Source organism: Pipistrellus kuhlii, unplaced genomic scaffold, assembly GCF_014108245.1.
Source record: "Pipistrellus kuhlii isolate mPipKuh1 unplaced genomic scaffold, mPipKuh1.p scaffold_m20_p_1, whole genome shotgun sequence".
NCBI lineage: Eukaryota > Metazoa > Chordata > Mammalia > Chiroptera > Vespertilionidae > Pipistrellus > Pipistrellus kuhlii.
In genome coordinates, this window is record NW_023425404.1 from 13,007,441 (window position 1) to 13,030,588 (window position 23,148).

Sequence of the window (23,148 nt, forward strand, 5' to 3'; positions counted from 1 at the left end):
TCCCAGAAGATGAGAGAGAGCAAGATATTGAAAACATATTGAAAGAAATAGTGACAGAAAACTTCCCCCACCTGGTGAAAGAATTAGACTTACAAGTCCAGGAAGTGCACAGAACTCCAAACAAAAGGAATCCAAGGAGGACCACACCAAGACAAATCATAATTAAAATTCCAAGAGCAAAAGACAAAGAGAGTATATTAAAAGCAGCAAGCAGGTAGTTACCTATAAAGGAGCACCTATACGATTGTCAGCTGATTTCTCAACAGAAACCATGCAGGCCAGACGGGAATAGCAAGAAATATTCAAGGTGATGAATAATAAGAACTTATAGCCAAAAATAATCTACCCAGCAAAGCTATCACTCAGAATCGAAGGCCAGATAAAGAGCTTCACTAATAAAAAATAAAAAATAAAGCTAAAGGAGTTCATCACCACCAAACCAGAATTATATGAATTGCTGAAGGGGGTTCTTTCAGAAGAGAAAGTAAATAAAGATAAAAACTATGAACAACAAATACGTAACTATCAACAAGTGAATCTAAAAACCAAGGAAATTTTTTTAAAAATCTGATGAACAATATTAACTGTTGAATATAATAGAATCAGAGGTATGGAAGGGGAGTGAACTGATGATTCTCAGGGAAAAGGGGAGATGGGGCTGTGGGAAGAGACTGAACATAAACTGTGCACCTATGGGTGAGGACAATGAGGGGTGGGGAAAGGGCAGAGGGTGAGGTGGGAACCTGGTGGAAGGGAGCAATGGAGGGGGGGTAAAAAGAGGAACATTTGTAATAATATGAACAATAAAGATTTATTTAAAAAAAAAAGAAAAAAAGAATGTCCCTCCCCAAAAAAAGAATATCCTATGTAATCCTAGGTAATAAAAAAAATAATATGCAAATTAACCATCACTCCATCACAAAGATGCAGTGCCCATAGCCACAAGATGGCGGCACCCAGTCCTCTCAGCCCTGCTGGATGGGTGGCTGCTGAGAACTGAGAGTGGGCAGCATGAGCGCCGTGGTGGAATGCTTACTTCGTCGCCACGGCGATGAGGCAAGTGTTCCACCCCAGCCGTGAGGGCCTCTGGGCAGCGGGCACCGACGGGGGGGGGGGGGGGCTTGTCGCCCCGGCAACAAGGAAAGCGTTCTGTGCCCGGCCACGGATGGGCCTCTGGGCAGCAGATGGGCCTCTGGGCAGCCGGCACGAAGCGGCCAGGCCCCACAGAGAGCCACTGGCACACGGATTCTCGTGCTGGGCTGCTAGTATAGATGTAATTATTTCTAATCTGAATAATAACTGTGGGAGAAGATGTGGACAGACTGGCACTGTCCTCATTGCTGGCGGGAATGTAAAACGGTGCGGCCGCTGTGGAAACAGTTCCTCAAAACACTAAATGTGGGAATAACCATCGAGTCTATCAATCCCACTCCTAGGCACAAACCTGAGAAATGAAAACCCACGTCCACACAGAAACGTGTGTGTGAATGTTTGTGGCAGCACTACCCGACACAGCCAAAGGTGGAAACGACCCAAGTGTCCGGCTGCAGACGAACGGGTAAACAAATGGTGGGGTGTCCACAGGAGAGTGATTCAGCCAGAAACAGCAATGGCATTGGGGGTGGGCGGGAGGAGATGGACCAAAGACTTCCATGCATATATGCACAGCCATGGACACGGACATAGTGTGGTGAAGGCCTGGGGCAGGGGGCGGGGGCTGGTTGGAGGGGAGTGGAGGGGGGAGGTGGGGGACATCTGTAATATTGCCAATAATAATACATTAATTTAAAAATAAAAAGCAATGGCTTGCCGGTGCATGCTGCAACTTGGGGCACCTCAGAAGCACTTGCTAAGTGAACGGAGCTAGGCACTAAAGGTGTACGGATCCTTTTCCTCCTTGAAGTCCAGATCGGCAAATCCATAAAGACGGAAAGCAGGTCAGGCCTCCGAGGAGGAGTGGGTTTTGTGGGGAGTGGTGCCTCAGTGGGCCCACCGTGCTCTCCTGGGGGACGAACTTTTCTGACACTGGGCAGGGGGTGGTTTTGAGCAACACTGTGACCCACCGAACAGCACAAGTTAAACACAATGACATGTACACTCTGTGAGTTTTACCTCCGTAAAGAGTCCACATAAACAGTAACTGGGTTGCTAGAGGGAAGAGCAGAAAGAGAACAATGAAAAGCAGTCTGGTCCAGGGCTGTGGGCTCGTCCCAATGTGGGGCATGCAGGAGGCAGCCGGTCAATGATTCTCTCTCCTCATCGATGTTTCTCTCTCTCCCTCTCCCTTCCTCTCTGGGGGGAAAAAAAAAATTAATTGTAGAATTTAGAAGGTGGGTACAGGGCTCCTCCCTATACAGTTCTCTGTTTCCATATTTAAAAGTTTCCTCTGTCTTATTCAGCTGGGTAAATTTACTGAAAATCATGAATGATATCATTAGAATGGGTGAATGCTATGGCTTATTATACCCAATCACCATGACAGTTATTCAACATGTTTTTCTTCATAAAATGCTGGAGAAAAAGGCAAAAGACTGAGTAAAGGAGACGGGAATTTTTAAATGATGAGTAAGACTTCGAGAACCACCCCAAAGGCTCGGAGTGGACGTTTCTCAGTGCTCCGTGGGTGGATGCATGTGCTGGAGGGATGCGGGGGTCCTGTCTCCTATCTGTCCGCGTTTTTCACATCTTCCAGCATAAGCACATTATTACACAACGGAAGAAAGTTAAAAAGTGAACATTCCATTCCCATGTGGACTGCATCTTGCCAGTCCCCAGGGGATCCTTACAAACTAACAACGTGGGGGTGGATTTTTCAGTAGATACGAATCTTTGTGTTCGTTTTATTGCCCTCCCACCCAGGCCCAAACCTCCCTCCAGCTCTGTCACCTCCCCACCCCCGTCTCTCAGGCCGTAGTCCTGGTCCCCAGCTGGCCCGGGGACTCTGCCTGCTGTCCTCCTGCCACCCCAGGCGGGAGGCCCTGTCTGCCACGCCCACCCTGCCTCCGGCTCCCCCGTGGACTCTCCCCACCCTCCGTTCAGGCTTCCCGTGACTCCAGGACCCCTTCCCACACCCCCTCGGGTCAGGCCCTGCGGGGCCAGCACCTGTCCCTCGGCTTCTATCACTTCCACAGCCCGTGAATGTCTGCAGCCGCTCCCCACCGGCTCCTGCCTCCCAACTGTCCCCCCTCAGTCCGTCTGACCCTCGGGCAGTCCGACCCTCAGTCCGTCTGACCCTCAGTCCGTCTGACCCTCGGGCAGTCTGACCCTCAGTCCGTCTGCCCCTCAGTCCGTCTGACCCTCAGTCCGTCTGACCCTCAGGCAGTCTGACCCTCAGGCAGTCTGACCCTCAGTCCGTCTGACCCTCAGGCAGTCTGACCCTCAGTCCGTCTGACCCTCAGGCAGTCTGACCCTCAGTCCGTCTGACCCTCAGTCCGTCTGCCCCTCAGTCCGTCTGACCCTCGGGCAGTCTGACCCTCAGTCCGTCTGACCCTCGGGCAGTCTGACCCTCAGTCCGTCTGACCCTCAGTCCGTCTGACCCTCAGTCCGTCTGACCCTCGGGCAGTCTGACCGTCAGTCCGTCTGACCCTCAGTCCGTCTGACCCTCAGTCCGTCTGACCCTCGGGCAGTCTGACCCTCAGTCCGTCTGACCCTCAGTCCGTCTGACCCTCAGTCCGTCTGACCCTCAGGCAGTCTGACCGTCAGTCCGTCTGACCCTCAGTCCGTCTGACCCTCAGTCCGTCTGACCCTCGGGCAGTCTGACCCTCAGTCCGTCTGCCCCTCAGTCCGTCTGCCCCTCAGTCCGTCTGACCCTCGGGCAGTCTGACCCTCAGTCCGTCTGACCCTCAGTCCGTCTGACCCTCGGGCAGTCCGACCCTCAGTCCGTCTGACCCTCAGTCCGTCTGACCCTCAGTCCGTCTGACCCTCAGTCCGTCTGACCCTCGGGCAGTCCGACCCTCAGTCCGTCTGACCCTCAGTCCGTCTGACCCTCGGGCAGTCTGACCCTCAGTCCGTCTGACCCTCGGGCAGTCCGACCCTCAGTCCGTCTGCCCCTCAGTCCGTCTGACCCTCGGGCAGTCCGACCCTCAGTCCGTCTGACCCTCAGTCCGTCTGACCCTCGGGCAGTCTGACCCTCAGTCCGTCTGACCCTCAGTCCGTCTGACCCTCGGTCCGTCTGACCGTCAGTCCGTCTGACCCTCAGTCCGTCTGACCCTCGGGCAGTCTGACCCTCAGTCCGTCTGACCCTCAGTCCGTCTGACCCTCGGGCAGTCTGACCCTCAGTCCGTCTGACCCTCAGTCCGTCTGACCCTCAGTCCGTCTGACCCTCGGGCAGTCTGACCCTCGGGCAGGTGCCCAGTTTGTCCTCCCCAACAGCTTTCACGGCGTCCCCGCTTCCCCCGGGACTCTCAGCGTCTCCCCTGGGCCCCCCTGACCAGTGCAGCCTGAGCGTCCGTCACCACCTCGCACCCGGGCTGAGGCAGAGCACTGGGCACTGGGGATGGGGCCAGAGGGATGCAGAATGGAGTTTGACATTCGTTCATCAGGATTCACTTAATTTTAAATCCAGATACTGACGCTTGATTCATTTATAGGAAAACACCCGGAATGTCCGGAACAACGTGGGTAGTCAGTCTATCTGTCAACTGCACATTTTATGAAATCTAAATGTCGATCACCTGTGCGGTGAATGTTAGCATCCGAATGGAGCTGTGCTCTAAGCACAAATTATATATTGGATGCTGAAGATTTATTTATCTTTAAATGTTGTGTAGAATGAATGCAAAAATATCCCATTCATGATTTTTATTTGAATTGCGTGTTAAGTAAAATTTTTATTAAGTATAAAGGTACTTATTTCCTTTTATTTTTCTTTTAATGTGGCTCTCAGAAAATGCTCACTGCCATCTATGGCTGGCGTTTTATTTATTTCTTTTTTTTTTTAATTGATTCTTTACAGAGAGGAAGAGAGAAGGATAGAGAGTTAGAAACATCCATTAGCTGCCTCCTGCACACCCCCACTGGGGATGTGCCCACAACCAAGGTACATGCCCTTGACCGAAATCAAACCTGGGACCTTTCAGTCCCCAGGCCGACGCTCTATCCACTGAGCCAGACCGGTTTCAGCTGGCATTCTATTTCTAGAAAGAGGAGGAAGCAGAGGTAGCTGGGTGTCCACTCCGACACCCACCCTCATGGCCTCCTCCTTTGACCTGGATCCCTCCTCCCGGACACCTGCCAAGTGCACAACAGCATCAGTGACAGCTAAGAAGCTCCCAGAAATCCTGAGGCTGGAAAAATGGTCACAAACCAAGTGGCCCTCACGGGGAAAGCAGACACAAACCAGCCCGTCACAGGAAGGACCTCAGCCACCATGGGCGGACCGATGGCGATCGCAGCTTCTCCACATACACTATTTCCTGATTCCCCAGACTCCTTCCCACGGTGCGCGCACATTGTAAACGGCTGTGCCGGGCGGGGCAGGGGTGGGGTGGGGGCTGGGAGAGGACTGGGGGAAGGGGACACAGGCAATACTTCCAACAAGGGATTTTTAAAAATCCTGTGGGTGGAGGTTCTTGCTCTAACAACTCAGCCGGGCCTGAAGTTCTCCCCCCTCCCCTCCCGCCCATGTGGACGCCTCTCGGGCAGGGAGCTGGGTCACAGGAGCCGAGGAGCCTCCTGCCCTGCTCCCGGGGCCAGGCCCAGGGCCTCTCTGGCCTCTCCACCGCCACAGCCAACGCTTTGCTGCTCGAGACTGTGGCGCAGGCCTGGTGCCAGCAACTCCCCACAAGCCTGGGCGTCCCCGCCCTGACCCGTCACACAGTCGGGGGCGGGGCAGGTGCCAGGGCCACATGGATTTGTCGGCAATGGAGTGGAGATTTGAACCCAGGTCCATTGTGAACTCCAGGCCCTGGTTCTTGGCCGCCCTGCCATGTGCCTCCATGGAATCCTACTGCTCCCCTGCTCCCCATCACGGCTCCCTGGTCCCATCACAGCTCCCGGGTCCCATCACGGCTCCCTGCTCCCCATCACGACTCCCCATCACGGCTCACTGGTCCCCATCACGGCTCCCGGGTCCCCATCACGGCTCCCTGCTCCCCAGGGCTCCCGGGTCCCATCACGGCTCCCGGGTCCTCATCACGGCTCCCTGCTCCCCAGGGCTCCCAGGTTCCATCAGGGCTCCCAGGTCCCATCACGGCTCCCGCGTCCCATCACAGCTCCCGGGTCCCCATCACAGCTCCCTGCTCCCCATCACGGCTCCCAGGTCCCATCACGGCTCCCGGGTCCCATCATGGCTCCCGGGTCCCATCATGGCTCCCGGGTCCCATCATGGCTCCCTGGTCCCATCACGGCTCCCTGGTCCCATCACGGCTCCCAGGTCCCCATCACGGCTCCCGGGTCCCCATCACGGCTCCCGGGTCCCCATCACGGCTCCCGGGTCCCATCACGGCTCCCGGGTCCCCATCACGGCTCACTGGTCCCATCACAGCTCCCGGGTCCCCATCACGGCTCACTGGTCCCATCACGGCTCCCGGGTCCCCATCACGGCTCCCGGGTCCCCATCACGGCTCACTGGTCCCATCATGGCTCCCTGCTCCCGGGTCCCCATCACGGCTCCCGGGTCCCATCACGGCTCCCTGCTCCCGGGTCCCATCACCAGTATGTCAGGGCCCAGCACGCCTCTCCGCCGAACCAGGCCCCCCCCACCCCCAGCCCAGCCCGCACATCCTCGCACCGAGCAAGTGCTCACCCCGTGACCCTCCTCCAGAGCTCCTCCCGCCCGGACTCCCTCTCCCAGTGGGGACCAGGGGAGGAGGGGGGCAGACACAGGAGCAGTGTGTGCAGTGTGTGCCGTGTGTGCCGTGTGTGCAGTGTATGCAGTGTGTGCAGTGTGTGCTGTGTGCAGTGTATGCAGTGTGTGCAGTGTGTGCAGTGTGCAGGGACCATCTTTCCTGGCCCCTCCCAGCACTGCCCTCAGTCAGCAAACACTGAGTACCCTCCTGCCTGCAGAGCCAAGGGCTGAGGGCAGGAATGAGGAAGGCCCTCGAAAAGTTGATAACCCGTAGCCCTGCAGGTCAGATACAACCTCCGCAGCCAGAGAAAACTAGCCTGGAGTGACCGCAGCACGGAGCTGTGGGCGGGCCGAGGGACGGCTCTGAGGGGGACAGGGCGGCCGGGTGGTGGGGAGCTGCGGAGAGGGAGGGTGGAGCAGGGCAGGCCTCTCCCCGTCCTTACCCGGAGGAGGCGGGCAGGGCTGCGGGCTGCAGGGCTCCTCCTCCGCAGGCCTCCGCAGCGGCAGGCTCTCGCAGTGGCCGGGCGGCCCGATGGCACACGCCACCTGCCGTCTCCGCGTGCCTGAGCCGCAGCTCTGGGAGCACTGGGCCCGGGTGAGAAGAGGCACAGCGTGTGACAGAGAGACACCGGGCGCAGGAGCGGGCGCAGGGAGAGAGGGAGGGAGGAGGAAGGGAGGAGGGAGGGAGAGAGGGAGGGAGGGAGGGAGGAGGGAGGAGGGAGGGAGAGAGGGAGGGAGGGAGGGAGGGAGGGAGGAGGGAGGGGAGGGAGGGAGGGAGGGAGGAGGGAAGAGGAAGGAAAGGAGGGAGGAGGGAGGGAAAGAGGGAGGGAGGAGGGAGGGAGGGAGGGAGGGAGGGAGGGAAGGGAGAGGGAGGGAGGGAGGGAGAGAGGGAGGGAGAGAGGGAGGGAGGGAGGAGGGAGGGAGAGAGGGAGGGAGGGAGGAGGGAGGGAGGAGGGAGGGAGGGAGAGGAGGGAGGGAGGAGGAAGGGAGGAGAGAGGGAGGGAGGAGGAGGAGGAGGGAGGAGGGAGGGAGGAGAGGGAGGAGGAGGGAGGAGGAGGGAGGGAGGGAGAGAGGGAGGGAGGGAGGAGGGAGGGAGGGAGGAGGGAGGAGGGAGGGAGGGAGGGGAGAGGGAGAGAGGGAGGGAGGGAGGGAGGGGAGGGAGGGAGGGAGGGGGGAGGGAGGGAGGGGAGGAAGGAGGGAGGGAGGAGGGAGGGAGGGAGGGAGGGAGGGAGGGAGGGGAGGGAGGGAGGGAGGAGGAGGGAGGGAGGAGGGAGGGAGGGCGGAGGGAGGGAGGGAGGAGGGAGGGAGGGAGGGAGGGAGGAGGGAGGGAGGGAGGGAGGGAGGGAGGGAGGGAGGGAGGGAGGGAGGGAGGGATGGGGGGAGGGAGGGAGGAGGAGGGAGGAGAGGGAGGGAGGGCGGGAGGAGAGAGGGAGGGAGAGAGGGCGGAGGAGAGGAGGGAGGGAGGGATGAGGAGGGAGGGAGCGGAGGGAGGGAGAGAGGGAGGGAGGAGGGAGGGAGAGAGGGAGGGAGGGAGGGAGGGAGGGAGGGAGGATGGGAGGGAGGAGGGAGGGAGGGAGGGAGGAGGGAGGGAGAGAGGGAGGGAGGGAGGGAGGGAGGGAGGGAGGTGAGGAAGGAAGAAAGGAGGGAGGGAGAGGGAGGAGGGAGGGAGGGAGGAGGGAGGGAGAGAGGGAGGGAGGGAGGGGAGGGAGGAGGGAAGAGGGAGGGAGGGAGGGAGGAGGGAGGGAGGAGGGAGGGGAGGGAGGAGAGGAGAGGGAGAAGAGGGAGAGAGGGAGGGAGAGAGGGAAGGGAGGAGGGGAGGGGAGAGAAGGAGGAGAGAGGGAGGAGGGAGGAGGAGGAGGGAGGAGACAGGGAGGGAGGGAAGGTGCTGACAGTGCCTGTCAGACCCCAGGACAGGCATCTGTACAGCCACCACAGAGACCAGGGGACCAGGGGACCAGGCTTGGGCGGAGGGACCGGGGCCAGTGCTCACCGGACTCCAGGCGCCGACGTGCCAGGCCTGGTCCCCGCGGCGGGGGCAGTCGCCGCGCACACAGGGCTCGGTGAGGGGCGGCTGGGCCTCCGGGGAGCAGGCCTCGGCGGGCAGCAGGGAGCCCTCCTCAGCCTGGCAGGTGACGCTCCTCCTGCGGGTCCCGGAGCCACAGCTGACGGAACACTGTGAGGACAGGGCACTGTGAGGGCCGGGCACTGTGAGGGCCGGCGTCAGCGCAGCGTGTCCTCACCCCGAGGAGCCACGCCGGGTCACACAGCGGAAGCCCTACTGCTCGCAGGACCAGAGAGGCTGAGGCACTCCCCTGAGGCCACACAGCCTGAGCCACGCACACCGACACAGGCTCAGGTGCATTTCCCACCTTATTCCCTCATGGACAAACGTGGGTGTCAGAAGCCGTGGCCAGCAGCCCCGGGCTGCGAGGGCCCCGCCCTTGGCCCCGCCCCGTGCCCAGCGGCCCCTCCTGCCGAGGCAAAGCCTGGCCCTCCCGCCGACCCCGAGGAGGAGAGCCTGGAGCAGGGCCTGAGCACCTGTTCACCTGCTCCGAGCCCACCCAGTGGGTGACTCGATTTGACCTGTTTCTGTGGCAAAGTACAAACCTCCCAGCCCTCCCAGGCCCCAGACCAGCTGCTGCCTCCCCCCCCTCCCTGCCGCCCAGCCTCACCCCCTCCCCAGGGCCCCTCCCCTCCCGGCCTCACCTCTCCCCAGGGCCCCTCCCCTCGCGGCCTCACCCCTCCCCATGTGGCCCCTCCCCCTCCCCTCAATGCCTTCCACTATCCCCAGGGCCCCGCCCCCTCCCTGCTCAACCTCTCCCCAGGCCCCTACCTCCTCCCCCGGCCCTCACCCCTCCCCCAGGGGCCCCTCCCCTCCCTGCCTCACCTCTCCCCAGGGCCCCTCCCCTCCCGGCCTCACCTCTCCCCAGGGCCCCCTCCCCTGCCCGGCAGCACCTCACGGCCTCACCTCCCCAGGGGCCCCTCCCCTCCCGGCCTCACCCCTCCCCAGGGCCCCTCCCCTCCCGGCCTCACCCCTCCCCAGGGCCCCTCCCCTCCCGGCCTCACCTCTCCCCAGGGCCCCGCCCGCCAGGCGGCGCAGCGCTGCAGGCGGCAGGCCTGGGTGGCGGCGGGCTTCCCGGGCAGGCCCGCGCACTGGGCCTCCTCCACGGCCTCCTGGCCGCCGGCCCCGTCGGACCAGACGCAGTAGACGGAGCGGGACTGGGAGCCGCCTCCGCAGGAGGCCGAGCAGGGAGTCCAGGGCCCCGTCTTCCAGCTGCCAGGGAGCAGGAGCAGGAGCGTGAGGCTGGCCGGCAGCGGGGCCGGAGCCCAGGCCCGAGGGGGGCGCCCTCACACCCGGGAGTGGACTGGAGGCCCCCGCCCGGCCCATCCTCCGACCATCCGGGCCGTGCAGCCGGGGGCAGAGCACTCAGCACGCAGGCCACTCCCCGGGCCCCCTCGCCACCCCCCACCTCTGCGTGCTGGCCCCGCACCACGGAGCCGGGCTGCCTCCCTCCCAGCTTCCCTTCCTCACCCACATCTCCCCGGGGCCACAGCCCTGCGGGAGCTGTGCCTGCAGGTCACCCGTTCCCTCCGGGCCCGCAGGGCGCCAGGCTCTGGGGGTGCAGGGAAGAGGTGCTCTGCATGGACAAAGGCAGTGCAGCACCCTCAGGCCCTCTGCCCATCCCCTGGCGGCCCTGGGCACCTGTGTGCCAAGCCCCTTCGGCTCAGACAGACGGGGCCTCCGGTCCCTCCCCCGCCCCCAGCCGCCATCCTGGACTCCGGGCACTGTGCTCGCACACAGGGAGGCCAGAGACGCCGGGGCCTCGTGCTCAGGCTCCTCCGCTGCCCCCCACAAGCGACAGCTGTGGGGAGCCCTGGGTCCCCCAACCTCTTTGCTCAACACCTCCAGCAGCCGAGGCGCCCCAATCCCTCCCACCCAGTGCGTGGGCCCGTCCCGGGTGGAGGGGCTGCCGGCCTCACCGCTGGGTCTGCGGGCAGGAGTGCGGGCTGCAGGGGCGGCGGGCGGCCGGCCGGGGCTGGTGCTGGCACAGGTGGTCGGGGTAGACCTCGTTGTCGATGGTGCAGAACACGGGGCGGGTCTGGTGGCCTGCAGGGGCCCGGCCGCCGTGGGAGCTGGTGAGGCCTCCCTCACCACACGCCCTCCCTGGGCCAGGCACCCGCCGGGCACCTCGACCAACCTCAGGCGCCCCCGGGGAAGGGCCAGGGGTCATCATCTCCCATTTACAGACGAGGAAACTGAGGCTCAGAGCTTTAGCTACGAGGGACCAATGCCCCCCACCCCCACCCCCACCCTGACAGGGGCCATGGGCTCCAGGCTCCGCCTTACTGCCATGGCACCCTCTCCTAAGCCAGTGTTTCCCAAACTTTTGACATGTGTGGGGTCTTCTACAATTTTCGAAACGCCGAGTGCCCCTCGTCCTCATGAGAACGTAGAATTAGGTGCAGCTAAGCACGGTGCAGTGCATACCCCCACCAAACTCTTCCCGTACCCCAGGGGGTGCGCGCACCACACTTTGGGGAACACTGCCTAAGGTAGGGGTGTTGAACTCAATCAGAGAAGGGGCCAAAATCTAAAATCCAGCCTAAATCGCGGGCCGAATGGTTTACTGAACAGTCATAAACTGTCACTGTGATGGAAACGCAGCGGAGTGCAGTGATGACAGCGCGGTGCGGGCCACATTGCAAGGCCTGGCGGGACGGATTTGGCCCGCGGGCCTTGTGTTTGACACATGTGGCCTAAGGGATCTGGTTCTCCTAGCTCAGGTGGGGGCCCTCTGTGGAGCCCTGTCCCTGGGGTTTCCCCCACGGTGACCCCAGAACCCGCAGATGTCTCAGGTGCTGTCCACCTCCCTCCCTCCCTCCCCCCACGGGGCTGGAGCGCCAGGAGAGGGCCGTCCGGGCCGCAGCCTCACCTCCGCCGCACTCAGCGCTGCAGTCGCTCCAGGAGCCGTGGCTCCAGCGGGAGCCGGGCCGGGGGGCGCCCAGGGGCAGGTGGTACTCGTAGTGCACGCCCGGGCCGGGCTCCTGGCTGATGAGCTGCGGGGGGGGGGGGGGGTCCTCCCTGAGGCCTGTGGCCCGCGCCCACCCCCCCTCACCCCCAGCCCTCCCGCCGGCCCGGCCCCAGGGACCCGCCACGGTCCCCGGGGACCAGGCGCCCCTCCCGGAGGCCTCTCCCGCCCGCCCCGCTCACCTCGATGACCAGGGGCTCGGAGGTGGGGCCGCGGGCCAGGAGCCGCTCGGGCGCCCGGTCGCCCTCGGCGCCCCGCTCGTAGTGCAGGAGGGTGCTGGCCGCGGGCAGGGCGCGGGCGGCCTCCACGGTCCAGTGCCCGTTGAGGTAGTACTCGCCCCGGACGCTCTTCACCGCTGGGCGGGGCGAGCCCCCCACCGTCAGCTGCCGGGGCGCCAGCCCCCCCCCCCCCCCGCCCCCGCCGCCCCGCGCACCGCGCCCCGCGCCACGCGCCCCGCGCCCCGCGCCCCCGTCCTCACCCAGGACGTTCCTGCTGGCGGCCGCCTCCTCGATGTGGATGCTGGTGGCCCCCGGGGGGACGATGAGGATCTGGTTGTAGCCTGGGGGAGCGGAGGGGCACGCTGGCGCCCTCAGGCCACGGAGGAGCTGGCCCGGTGGGCACCATGCCCCCCGCTGCACGGAGGGGGTCAGGGCAGGGCGAGCCGGGGCCGCAGGGTGCCGGGGGGGGGGGGGGGTGTCCCCCAAAGAGGAAACAGCTTCCCAAAGGCCAGTGGGGGGCGGGCTGGCTTGGGCACCCAGACGGGCGGGAGCGGGCAGAGGGGAAGGGATGAGACGGGGCACTGAGGCGGCAGCAGGACAGGATTACAGGGGACGCGAGGGCAGAGGCGGGAACCATCGGGGGCCACAGGCTCCTGGGAGAGGGTTCGGCCTCACATGACCTGAGCCATGACCCCGGGGCTGTCAGGCACGACCTGAGCGCCCGGTCAGCGCTGTGAGCCGAGCAGCCCATGGGCGGGGAGGGCCCAGGCAGCAGACGGGCCTCCCCTGTCTGGGGACGTCTGGGGGACCCACCTCTGCGGAGGTCACTGACGCCGATGGTGCCGCTGACCGGGTAGCAGGCCGTGCCGTCGCCCCCGCACTGCAGGCACTTGTCCTCCTGCGTGGTCGAGTCGAGCTTGTGGTCACAGCCCACAGCCTGCAGGCGGAGAGGGAGGGGAGTCACCCACACACCGGGACTCGAACCCGGGCCAGGGAGGAGCGGTGACGACAGCAGACCCAGAAATAGCACAGGCTGGGAGCGTGTGGGTCCGCGGATAGGTGGATCTTTTTCAATAAACAGACTGGGAATTTTGGGGGGATTTGCAACAACCGGAGAAGCCTCTCGGAGGAGCCACGAAGCTTAGAACTGCGGAGGGAGGGCTGAGCACACAGGGGTCCGGCCTGGGGCTGCCAATCCGCCTCTTCTGCCCGCTCAACACCCAGCTCCCCTTCTAGGCACTTCTTCTGGGGACCCCCTCTCGAGAGCCTCAGAGCTTGGACAGAGCTCCCCACAGTGGGTCTGGGCAAATGGGCGGGCTGCAAGCCTCGCTCAGAGGATGGCTGAGGGGAGCCCCAAGTTAACACAAATCAGAGGCAACCCAGGTCCCTGAAACCCCTGAAGATGGAACTCCTTTCCTGGGGAGGCCTCTCAGGCCAGGACAGCCGGGCCTGGAGCTGCCGGGGCCGTCAGTCCCCGAACCCCAGGGAAGGTCACAGGGCCTCGGCGATGAGAGGCGGCTGAGAAGCCGGTCCGGCTCACGAGGGCCCGGGCGCTGCGGGCAGGGAGACCGGCGGGGGCCGGACACTCACCCGGCAGACGCCATCCACACAGATGTCGGGTCTGCCAGGCTCGCAGGGCGTCCCGTCCACCACGGCCTCCCGGAGCGCGTAGTAGAAGCTCTCCCCCTTGGGGATGCAGGCCAGCTCACACTTGTTCGGGGCTGGGGAAGGCAAAGGGGGGAGCGGAGCCCCCAGGGATATTCAGGCCTCGCCGAGCCTCCGCAGAGCACAGGCAGGGCCAGGAGCACACAAACGGGGAGGGGGGGGTTTGGGGGTGTTGGGGGAAGCCCTTGGAGCAGCCCCCCTAAGGGGCTCAGAGTCCCTCTTCCCTCCCAGGGAGAGGGATGTTCTCCACCAAACTGCTGTGTCTAAGGGAATCCCAGAACAAGGAAAAAACTAGACCCTCGAAGGGGTCTGCCTCAGAATTACCTACCCTAACCCAAGTGCTAGCAACCAGGGACTCTCTGGAGAAGGACCTATCTGTAGGATGTCATGCACATTAACAATTTTGTTAAAAGTTATAAAAACTTGCCTGGAGGGCATGGCTTAGTGGTTAAGCATCAACCTTTGAACCAGGAGGTCATGGTTTGATTCCTGGTCAGGGTACAGCCCAGATTGCAGGCTCCAATCCCCAGTAGGGGGCGAACAGGAGGCAGCCAACCAATCTGTGGTTCTCTCTCAGCATTGATGTTTCTCTTTCTCTCTCTCTCTTTCTCTCCCCCTTCCTCTATGAAATCAATAAAAATAAATATATTTAAATTTTATGAAGACTTGCCCTGACTGGGTGGCTCAGTTGGGACACTGTCCTGTACCCCAGTGGGTTCAATTCTCAGTCAGGGCACATACCTGGTTGCAGGTTTGATCCCCCGTCAGGGTGCATTCGAAAAGCAACCAATCAATGTTTCCCTTACGTTGATGTTTCTCTCTTACTCTCTCTCTAAAAATCAATAAAAAAAAAACATCCTCAGGTGAGGATTTTAAAAAATTGTATGAGGACTATACAGAAATGCAGGAAAATGCTTATCACAGAATGCAAAATGGTACCATGTCATAATTACAAATATGTCAGCACATAAAGTGATGTGGAAAGGGCCAGAATGAGATGTTAGCAGTGACCTTAGAAAAGAGGTGGGGGTGGGATCATTTTTTCTTGTTTTAATTTTTACATTGATCTAAATGTTTTACACCCAGCTAAAGAGCCCGGAGTGCTGATAGGATGGTCACAACCTCCACCACCAAGCAGGCACCCCTCTGTGGCCCTTTTAACCTTTTCTCTGTGCTTCTATAACAGGGACATACTGAAATCATTCTCAGCACATTCCTCAGAACTCAGGAGGACCACACCCCAAAGGGCCGGGACCCTGCAGGCGAACGCAGGCACACTCACCCGCGTAGTAGGGCAGCCACCGAGGCCGGCGGCCCTGGAAGTCGAGGCCGTCGAACTCCCCGCACTGCTCCGCCCGGAAGTCGCGGGCACCTGGGGGGCAGCTCTGCGGGCAACGGGGCCGGGAAGGGAAGGTGGGGGACCCCTGGGCTGTGCCGCCCGCTGGTCCCGGGAGGTGGGGTCCGTCCCCCCAACGCCTGCTGCTTCGGGGAGGCGGAGTCTGGGGCTCCCCTGGGGGGGGGGGACTGCTACAGGGGGAGCCGTGGAGGCTGTCACTGGGCTGTCCCTGGGGGAGGAAGGGACCTCCCGCACCCGCTGGGCAGTGACAGGGGGCACCGGGGCCTGGGTGTGTGTGGGGGGGGGCTGGGAAGCTGGCCCCACTCCCTGCGTGTGTACCTCAATGTGACAAAGGCGGTGTCTGCGAGTGGGGCCCACGCAGCTGGAGCCCCCGTCTCTCCTGTGGACAAGAGCACCAGTAACCGACACCCCACCCTCCGGGGACTCCACCCTCCGGGGACTCCTCTGAGGGCAGAGAGGGCAGGTCTGTGTGTGTGTGTGTGTGTGTGTGTGTGTTGGGGGGCGCGCACACACACATCCCCTCCGTGCTAGCGGTGCACTGAGCCCTGGTTTGTATCTGGGCGGAGACAGCCCAGCCGTCCTGCAGTTTGACCACCCTGAAGGTGAACATCCAGAGGAGCCCCGATGCTGCTCCTGGAGGTGAAACAGGGTATAACACCCCCCGCCCCCGGGGAGGCCATTCTGCCACTTCAGGGGCACCAGGCACTTAGAGCAGAACCTCACTTTCCTCTTCACACCGGCTCGGAAGTGACTGAAACCCACCGACAGACAAGGTGTCTCCGCCCCTTCTTTTGCGCCCACCCCGCTCTAGCACCTATGGGGCCCAGGGCACACAGTAGGTCTTAGGTCACGTGAAGGGCAAGATCTATAGGTGACAAAGGCTGGAGGCAGAGACACCGCGCAGGCGAGCACTCACTGGCCCTGCCGGTGCCTTCGCCACCCCGGGAGCCAGAGGCCAGGGGGCCCCAGCGCCCCAGAATCTAGCTGATGACGGAAGTCAAGCGGAAGCACCAGGAAATGACTGAGTTCAAACGCCCCATCCACGCTGCCCCCGCCAGCCCCCTACCTCTGCGAGTGGCAGGAGCGCTCCCTGAAGCTGATGCCCCCTCCGCAGGTCCGGCTGCAGGGGCTCCAGTCACCCCAGGGGCCCCAGGCGTCGCTCTGCCGCCTCAGCTTGGGAGCCTGGGGGGGAGACGCGCCCAGGAGCCGGAGTTGGCACCTGCCGGGCACCCCGGCACAGTCCCGTCAGCCAGCTGTCACCGCTGCCCCGGCTCCTTGCCGGCTCCGTGCTGGCGGCAGAGGACTGCCCCCTGGTGATGCTGCCCACCGGCCTGTGCGGAGTCTGGTTTGACAGGCACGGCGGCTGCCGACCGCCTGGCAGGGAGCCTGGTCAGCCAAATGGGTTTTCCCAGGAGGGAGGCCTCACAGGCGGGGAGGACGGCGTTTGGGCAGGTGCGCCCGCTGCACCGGGGCCTGGCGTGGACGGCCACAGCACGCCTGTTCCTGCGTCTGCCCTGGGCGGTGACCTCGCTTCTGGAAGGGTCTGTGGTTCTGGCCCATTACACTACGTTCATCTACTAATCCTAGGAGGGGCTGGGGGAGAGGCGGTGCTTCCTCCCTGCCTCGCTGCGCGGGTTCCCAGGGGTCCCCCCGCAGCTGCCTTCCCCTCCTCCTGTTGTGAGAGAACCCCTGACTCTCCGCTGGGCACCAGGCTGGACCCGTCCGTTCCCCAGACTCCCTGCAGCGAGCGTGGCTGAGTCCGTCCCTCTCGTCGGTGGAAGCAGTGCCGGGCAGCAGCCCCAGGCATCTCGAGAGAGAGCTTGCGCGGGCCTCTGTCCTCTTTCTTCCCTCTCTTGTCCTCCCCCTGCTGCTTGGAACGTGGTGTGAGAGCAGCCTGCTGCTCCGTGAGGGAGCTCAGCAGCAGAGGCTTCCGCCAGGGGAGCCAGGACAGCAGGGTCTCAGCGGTCTGGCTCCAGGGGCTCCAGTCCCCCCAGGGTAGTTAGTGGAGGAGGGATCGCCTCTCTCTCGTTGAAGGGCTGCCATTTGCGACTCCGAAACAAGAATCTATCCTCACAGGCAGTTTCCCACCAGGAAGACCTGACCCACTGCAGCTGCGACCAGACGTCCACCTGCTTGCTACACACGTGTCCTCTCGTGTCCCCCTCAGAGCAGCCTGACGTCCGGGCACAGGCTGCGCGGAGGCAGACGGCTGCTCAGTGTTTCTGAGGGAGAAGGTACCTGGCAGGGCCGGGCACACTGTGAGCCTTGGCTGATTTCACTGCACAGCCAGCCGGGGGGGCGGGCAGTATTCCCACAGGGCACGGGCGAGGGAGCCACGCATCAACAAGTGGACGCAACAGCAGGCCAGCTTCACCCCGGGCCTCTGTCCCACCTCCTCACCGGGGGAGCCCAGAGAGACCGCTGAGCCCTCAGGAGCTGGGCAGGTGAGGGCTGACCACCGCTTGCCAGGAGGCAGAGGTGTGTGTCCTCTTTGCTGGAAGGGACTTTATTTTAGAGCATCACCATCTACGAATCTCTGGGGGGTGGGAGGAGGGGGAGAATCACTCCCAATTTCCAGAGAAAGCACTCAAGGCCTAATGCGGGAGAGCACGCTCCCCCTGCTGCTGTGGCCCCCAGCAACCTCACAGGGTCTCAGGCGAGCTCACACCCACAGTCACCCACAGCTCAGCTCCAGCACCCCTGGCTTTACCCCGAGTCACCACAAACCACACGATGGGCTGAGCCACACGCCAAGCCAAGAGGAAGGGCCAGCCAGACCCTTCGAGTTATTTATCCTCCGCTTCCAGCCGGGACAGAATGGCCAGCTTCTGAAAACCAGTGAACCAGAATAGCAAGGTATGTTCCCTCAGGGAAAGTTAAACTGGAATCCACGTGATCAGGTTTCTATCTTAAAGGGGAAGAGGTTGAGTGTAGAGCAGTGGTCGGCAAACTCATTAGTCAACAGAGCCAAATATCAACAAATTTCTTTTTTGAGAGCCAAATTTTTTAAACGTAAACTTCTTCTAACGCCACTTCTTCGCCCAGGCCGTGGTGTTTTGTGGAAGAGCCACACTCAAGGGGCCAAAGAGCCTCAGGTGGCTCACGAGCCGCGGTTTGCCGACCACGGGGATAGAGGGTGGGAGGCGACTTTCCAGGGGCGATCAGCGCGCGCACACGCATGCACACACGCACACTCACGCACACGCGTGCAACACACACACATGCATGCACACACACGCAGTCTAAGCTGCGGCCACAGGGTCTGCTGCTTCCTCCTGCTGCCGGCCTGGGCCTGGTGACTGATTACCCGCTGACCAAGGCCTGTCTGCAGGGAGTCTCACCCCTGGAGCACAGCCCCTAAGCCTCCCAGCCCACCTCCCTGGGGCAGGGCTGGGCTTGCTGTGAGGACAGGGGCACCTCTGCCACAGCCACCCAGTGGAGGCGAGGACGGGGTGGGGGGAGGACTGGCTGACACGGGGCCTTCTAAGCACCCAGCCTTCCCAGCACCCCCTGGCCTCACCCTCCCGCACCCGTGAGAAGGGCGTCCACTGGCCTGGGGCCACCCGCAGGTGGGACTGGGGGGCCCAGGCTGCCAGCTCCGGGCCGCACCCTGTCCACTGCTCCACACGGTCTCCCAGGGGAGAGAGCGCATTCAGCCAGGAGCGCCTGGTGCGTTTACTTCCCTGTAATTACCCGAACCACCAGCTGAACTGACTTGGGAGGCCAGAATGAGCTGGTCCCGCCGCCCTCACCTGCCTGTCCTCACCTGCCTCCTGCTGCTCTCAGCACCCCACCCCCTCCTCCTGCAACTCCCACCTGGGCAAGGAGCCCCTTTCCCAGGGGGACCCGCTGCCCCAGGGAGCAGGCGGGAGGGTCTGAGAGAGGAGGGACGTGGGTGGGAGTCAGGGGGCTGGAAAGGCATGGCCTCAGGGAGCTCCCCTACGGGGCGTGGCAAGCAGGGCCACCCTGCTTCATCCCTTCTTACTCCTCTGCTCACTGAGCCAGCTGACCCCAGAACAGCCGGGGGGCCCTGTGGTGGACCCTGCCCCAGCCAGAATCAGAACCAGAACCAGGGGCTGCAGAGCAGTGAGCCTGGCCCACACCCTCCCCGGAGTGGCTTGGAGAAGGCTCTCAGTGCTCCTAAGGAAGGAAGCACCGAGGGCCCAGGAACCTCGGCTCCTCCCATCTGCACGCAGCCCACACTGGGGGATCTGGCTGCTGATGCAGTTAGGGTGCCTCTGGCTTCCCCCCTGGGGCTTTGAGGCTGGTGCCGGGATCCCCTCCAGTGAGCCTCCTGCACCGGCACCAGCAGGAAGCCGGCCGAGGACCGGACGTGGCACTTAGGGAGCAAGGCCCACGCAGAGGACGGTGGGGGCCTGGCAGGTGGAGAGAGGACACGGGGAAGGAGGGCTCTGGCCCACCACGCTCGGAAGCTGGGGCTGGATAGGTGGGGGGCATGCCGCCTGCCCACAGCTGATGTCCAGGGCAGGCTGCCCTCCGGGGCCTTCTCACCTCAGCTCACCAGCCCTTCCCCTCCCGCCTGCCTCTCTGAGGGGGAGCTGGAGGGGGCCTGGCTGCCCCTGTGCCTCCTGCCAGGCCGAGCCAGGAGAACGTGGCAGCACCACGCCCAGCTCTGCAGACCCTCCCTCCCTGATGGCAGCGCCCTCAGCAAGAAGACTCCCCTTTCTCAGGACCCACATGTGTTCTCCAGGGAGCCCTGTCCTCTGGGCTCCCGCTAACGAAGCAGCTACGCGGACCACAGGTGGCTCTCTGTGCCCGCTCTCCACACCTGCACCAGTGAGGTGGCCACGAGCACCCTGTGGCTATTCAAATTCATTAAAAATAAAATGTAAAAACTCAGGTCCTCAGCTGCACCAGCCACTGTTCCTGAGCTCAGCAGCCAGGTGGACACGGCGGCTCTCCGATTGGAAAGCCCAGGTGGAAACATTTCCAGCATCGCAGGAAGCTCTAGCGCAGCCCTGCTCCCGAGCTCAACCCCACGGGGCGGGGTGGCTGGCACCCCCGGCCCCTGGGCCCGCACGGCTGAGGGGCAGCGGGGTACGGTCCCCGGCACCCAGTGGAGGGCCCACCTGGCTCTGCACCTTCGCGGTGCCGGCGAGGCCCCCTCCTTCCACCTGGGAGACCATCCGGTCTGCACCCAGCTCCTCGGAGCGGGGAGGCCAAGGGGCTGCCATTCCTGCAACTGCCAACGGCAGCCCCGGCCCGGGGCGCAGCTCTGGGCGCCGGGTCAGCCCGGGCCTCCCTCTTTTCCAAGGAGCTCGGGCTGAGGACGCGCCTCCTCCCACCCCGTCTTCCCCCAGGCCCTCTCCTGGGGTTGTCGCCCCGCGAGGGGAGGGGAGCGGGGACGGGAGGGGACCCCGGTGGGGACCCCAGCAGGGCCGGCGGGCGCACTCACCGGGGCCGCGGGCGCCGGGGCCAGCAGCAGGGCCAGGAGCGGGAGCAGCGGCATCTCGGCCGGAGCGGCGGGCGCGGGCGGGCGGAGCAGGCGCGGCCTCGGCGGCGGGTGCGGGCGGGCGGGGCTCGAACGCCTGCCCCTCCGCACAGGTGGCCGGAGCCGCGGCGGGAGGACCTGCGGAGCGTGCAGGGCACGGCCGGTCTACACTAAGGCGAGCAGACGGCGGGACAGTCCCGATTTTTAACAATTTGTCCCGCATCCGGCGACGTTTTTAAAAAATCGGGGACAGGTTGTTAAAAATCGGGGCTGTCCCGCCCAAAGCGGGACGCCTGCTCGCCTTAGTGTACACCCGCTTCCCAACGCGCGAGAGGAACGCCTCCGGGGCGTCGGAGGGAAAGAGGGCGATAAGAATACTTCCTTGTTGGGAGCTCCGGTTCAGAGCAACCAGATTCCCTCTTTTCACTCGGCCAGGGCTGCCCTTTTCAAAAGCCATTCCCCGCGTTGTTTACACACTCACTGGTAGAGGTTCTCACAAAGGCTCTTTGGGCATTTTAAACCTAAACGTAAATGCTTTTAAAATGTTAATTGTATCTTACTCCAAACCCAGGCCAGCACTGCTTCTCTGTACTGAGCAAGCTCCCTTGCCGGTCCCTTAAGCGGTCTTTGTGCGCGTGTGCGTGTGTGCAGAGTGCCTTGTGGGTTTGTCTGGTGTGTGTGCACGTGATGTGTGCAGGTGCAGTGGGGTGTGTGTGTGTGCTTGTGCGTGTGCAGAGTGTCTTGTGTGTGTGCACGAGATGTGTGCAGATGCAGTGGGGGGGGTGTATGTGTGTCTGGGCGTGTGCAGAGTGCCTTGTGGGTTTGTCTGGTGTGTGTGTGTGCATGTGAAGTGTGCAGGTGCAGTGGTGTGTGTGTGTGTGTGTGTGTGTGCAGAGTGCCTTGTGGGTTTGTCTGGTGTGTGTGTGCATGTGATGTGTGCAGGTGCAGTGGGATGTGTGGGGGGGGCGTGTGCAGAGTGCCTTGTGGGTTTGTCTGGTGTGCGTGTGCATGTCATGTGTGCACGGGAGTGCGGTATGTGCACTGTGCGTTTATGTGTGTACATGTTACTGTGCAGGAGAGTGAAATAAGCAATGTGTCCTCCCGTTCAGTGCAAAGCATCAAACGGGTGCTGACTTGTATGCTTAAAGTTTAAGGTGTGTAATTGAACCATGTTCTTTCGGTTTTAAGTACAAAGTGACTCCGGTTTGCAAGGCTACAGCAGCAAACATAAGCCAATGTCAGCGGAAGTGAACCTGGTCCATGTAACGACCTGCGTGTCCCGTTCATTTAGCACCAACAGCGATTCCTGGTCCTTCTCACAGTCAGGCCAGGCTCCCGGGCTCGTGCGGGCGGGGCCCCGCACACCCCGTTCCTCTCCCCCGCCCCCCAGCGCCCCCAGCACCCCCCACCCCGGAACCGCAGCCCCGGGCGGGGAGGAGGCGGTGGGAGCCTGGCTCCGGCCTCAGGGCGGGGAGAGCCAGCGGAGGGAGAGACTGAGGAAAGGACCGAAGGGAAGAATTTCCTCGTCACTGTTACCAGGGGCGCCTCGGTGCCGCACCCCGCACCGTCACCCTCCGCCGCCGCCCCAGGAGGCGCCCCGCGGGGAGCCCCACCCCCGGGGCCCGCTGGGTGCAGCCCCCAAAGGCGCGCACGTCGGAGGCGGCAGCCCCACCTCGGTGGGCAGAGCCGGGCGGGCTCCTCGGGGCTCCACTTCCCCGCACCCCGCGGGCCGGCGGGCAGTGCCGGCGGGGCCCCGGGGCCAGCCCCTCGCCCCCTCCGGCCTCCTCCCGGTCCCGGGGCGCGGGGCGCAGGGCGCGGGCCGCTCCATCGGACCGCCCAGCCCCAGCGCGGCCTGGCCGCGCAGAACGCACTCGCACGCGGAGGTCGGGCTTGCTCTCCCCGGGCTGGCTGGTTTCCTCCCCGCCCCATTCCCCACCCCAATCCCCACCCCAATCCCCACCTCTTCCCCCCCCCCCCCCCCCGCCCGTGCTGACACCGGTCCCCACCCCGGGGTGAGAGCACGCCCCCGCGGGGAGGCCGCCGCAGCCATGCCCTGGGGGCTGAGCCACGCCATCCCCTCTGAGCCCGCGCCTTCCAGCTCCCTGCGCCGCCTCCACCCTCTCCGAGCGGCAGCCCTGCTCCGCCTGCAGCCCCTGCTCGTCCTCTCTCCCGGATTCTGAGCTCGGGCCGCGGCCGAGGTCCCCACGGACATGCCGCTGTTCCCCCACCAGCTGGCTTTTCCCGGCCCAGAATGCACCCTGGAACCCGCTGCCATGCAAACTCCTTCCTGCTCACCCCTCAAGACCCTGGCCAAAGGTCAACTTCTCTACGACCCTCCCCCTCACCACCGCCGGCGGGCCCTGTCCCCTCAGACCCTGTCTGCTGTGCGGACACGGGCGCCTCTCCCCGCGGGAACCTGGGTCTCCCTGACTCAGCGGGAGGTCCCTCAGGGTGAAGCTTGCACCCCTATCACCGGGGCCCAGGGCACTGGTTGGGATGGAGGTAGGGGCACAATCCGTGTGATTCATTTAATTTCCTTTCCTAGTTCTCCTCCTTCTCAGCCAAGGCTTTCTGCCTGCTGTTGGAGCTGGAAATCACACCCCTTCCCCCCCCTCCCCCAAACAGCGCTGGCCCAGGGG

General features: G+C 63.3%; 1 protein-coding gene across 1 annotated transcript in view; it reads right to left on the reverse strand.

The window, feature by feature from the left end:
• The window catches only part of PAPLN (papilin, proteoglycan like sulfated glycoprotein), a 35,092-nt gene extending 14,277 nt beyond the window's left edge, over nt 1–20,815 (reverse strand). Inside the window, exons 1-13 of the mRNA XM_045578872.1 lie at nt 20,474–20,815; nt 16,124–16,239; nt 15,376–15,436; nt 14,983–15,085; nt 13,626–13,756; nt 12,849–12,972; nt 12,296–12,376; nt 12,000–12,172; nt 11,722–11,845; nt 10,769–10,895; nt 9,854–10,061; nt 8,778–8,960; nt 7,231–7,372 (exon numbers count right to left, since the gene is read on the reverse strand). Coding sequence (XP_045434828.1) covers nt 7,231–7,372; nt 8,778–8,960; nt 9,854–10,061; nt 10,769–10,895; nt 11,722–11,845; nt 12,000–12,172; nt 12,296–12,376; nt 12,849–12,972; nt 13,626–13,756; nt 14,983–15,085; nt 15,376–15,436; nt 16,124–16,239; nt 20,474–20,527 — 1,627 coding nt within the window. The 5' untranslated portion in view covers nt 20,528–20,815. The remainder of the gene's footprint in view (nt 1–7,230; nt 7,373–8,777; nt 8,961–9,853; nt 10,062–10,768; nt 10,896–11,721; nt 11,846–11,999; nt 12,173–12,295; nt 12,377–12,848; nt 12,973–13,625; nt 13,757–14,982; nt 15,086–15,375; nt 15,437–16,123; nt 16,240–20,473) is intronic.
• Nucleotides 20,816–23,148: the final 2,333 nt, after the last annotated feature.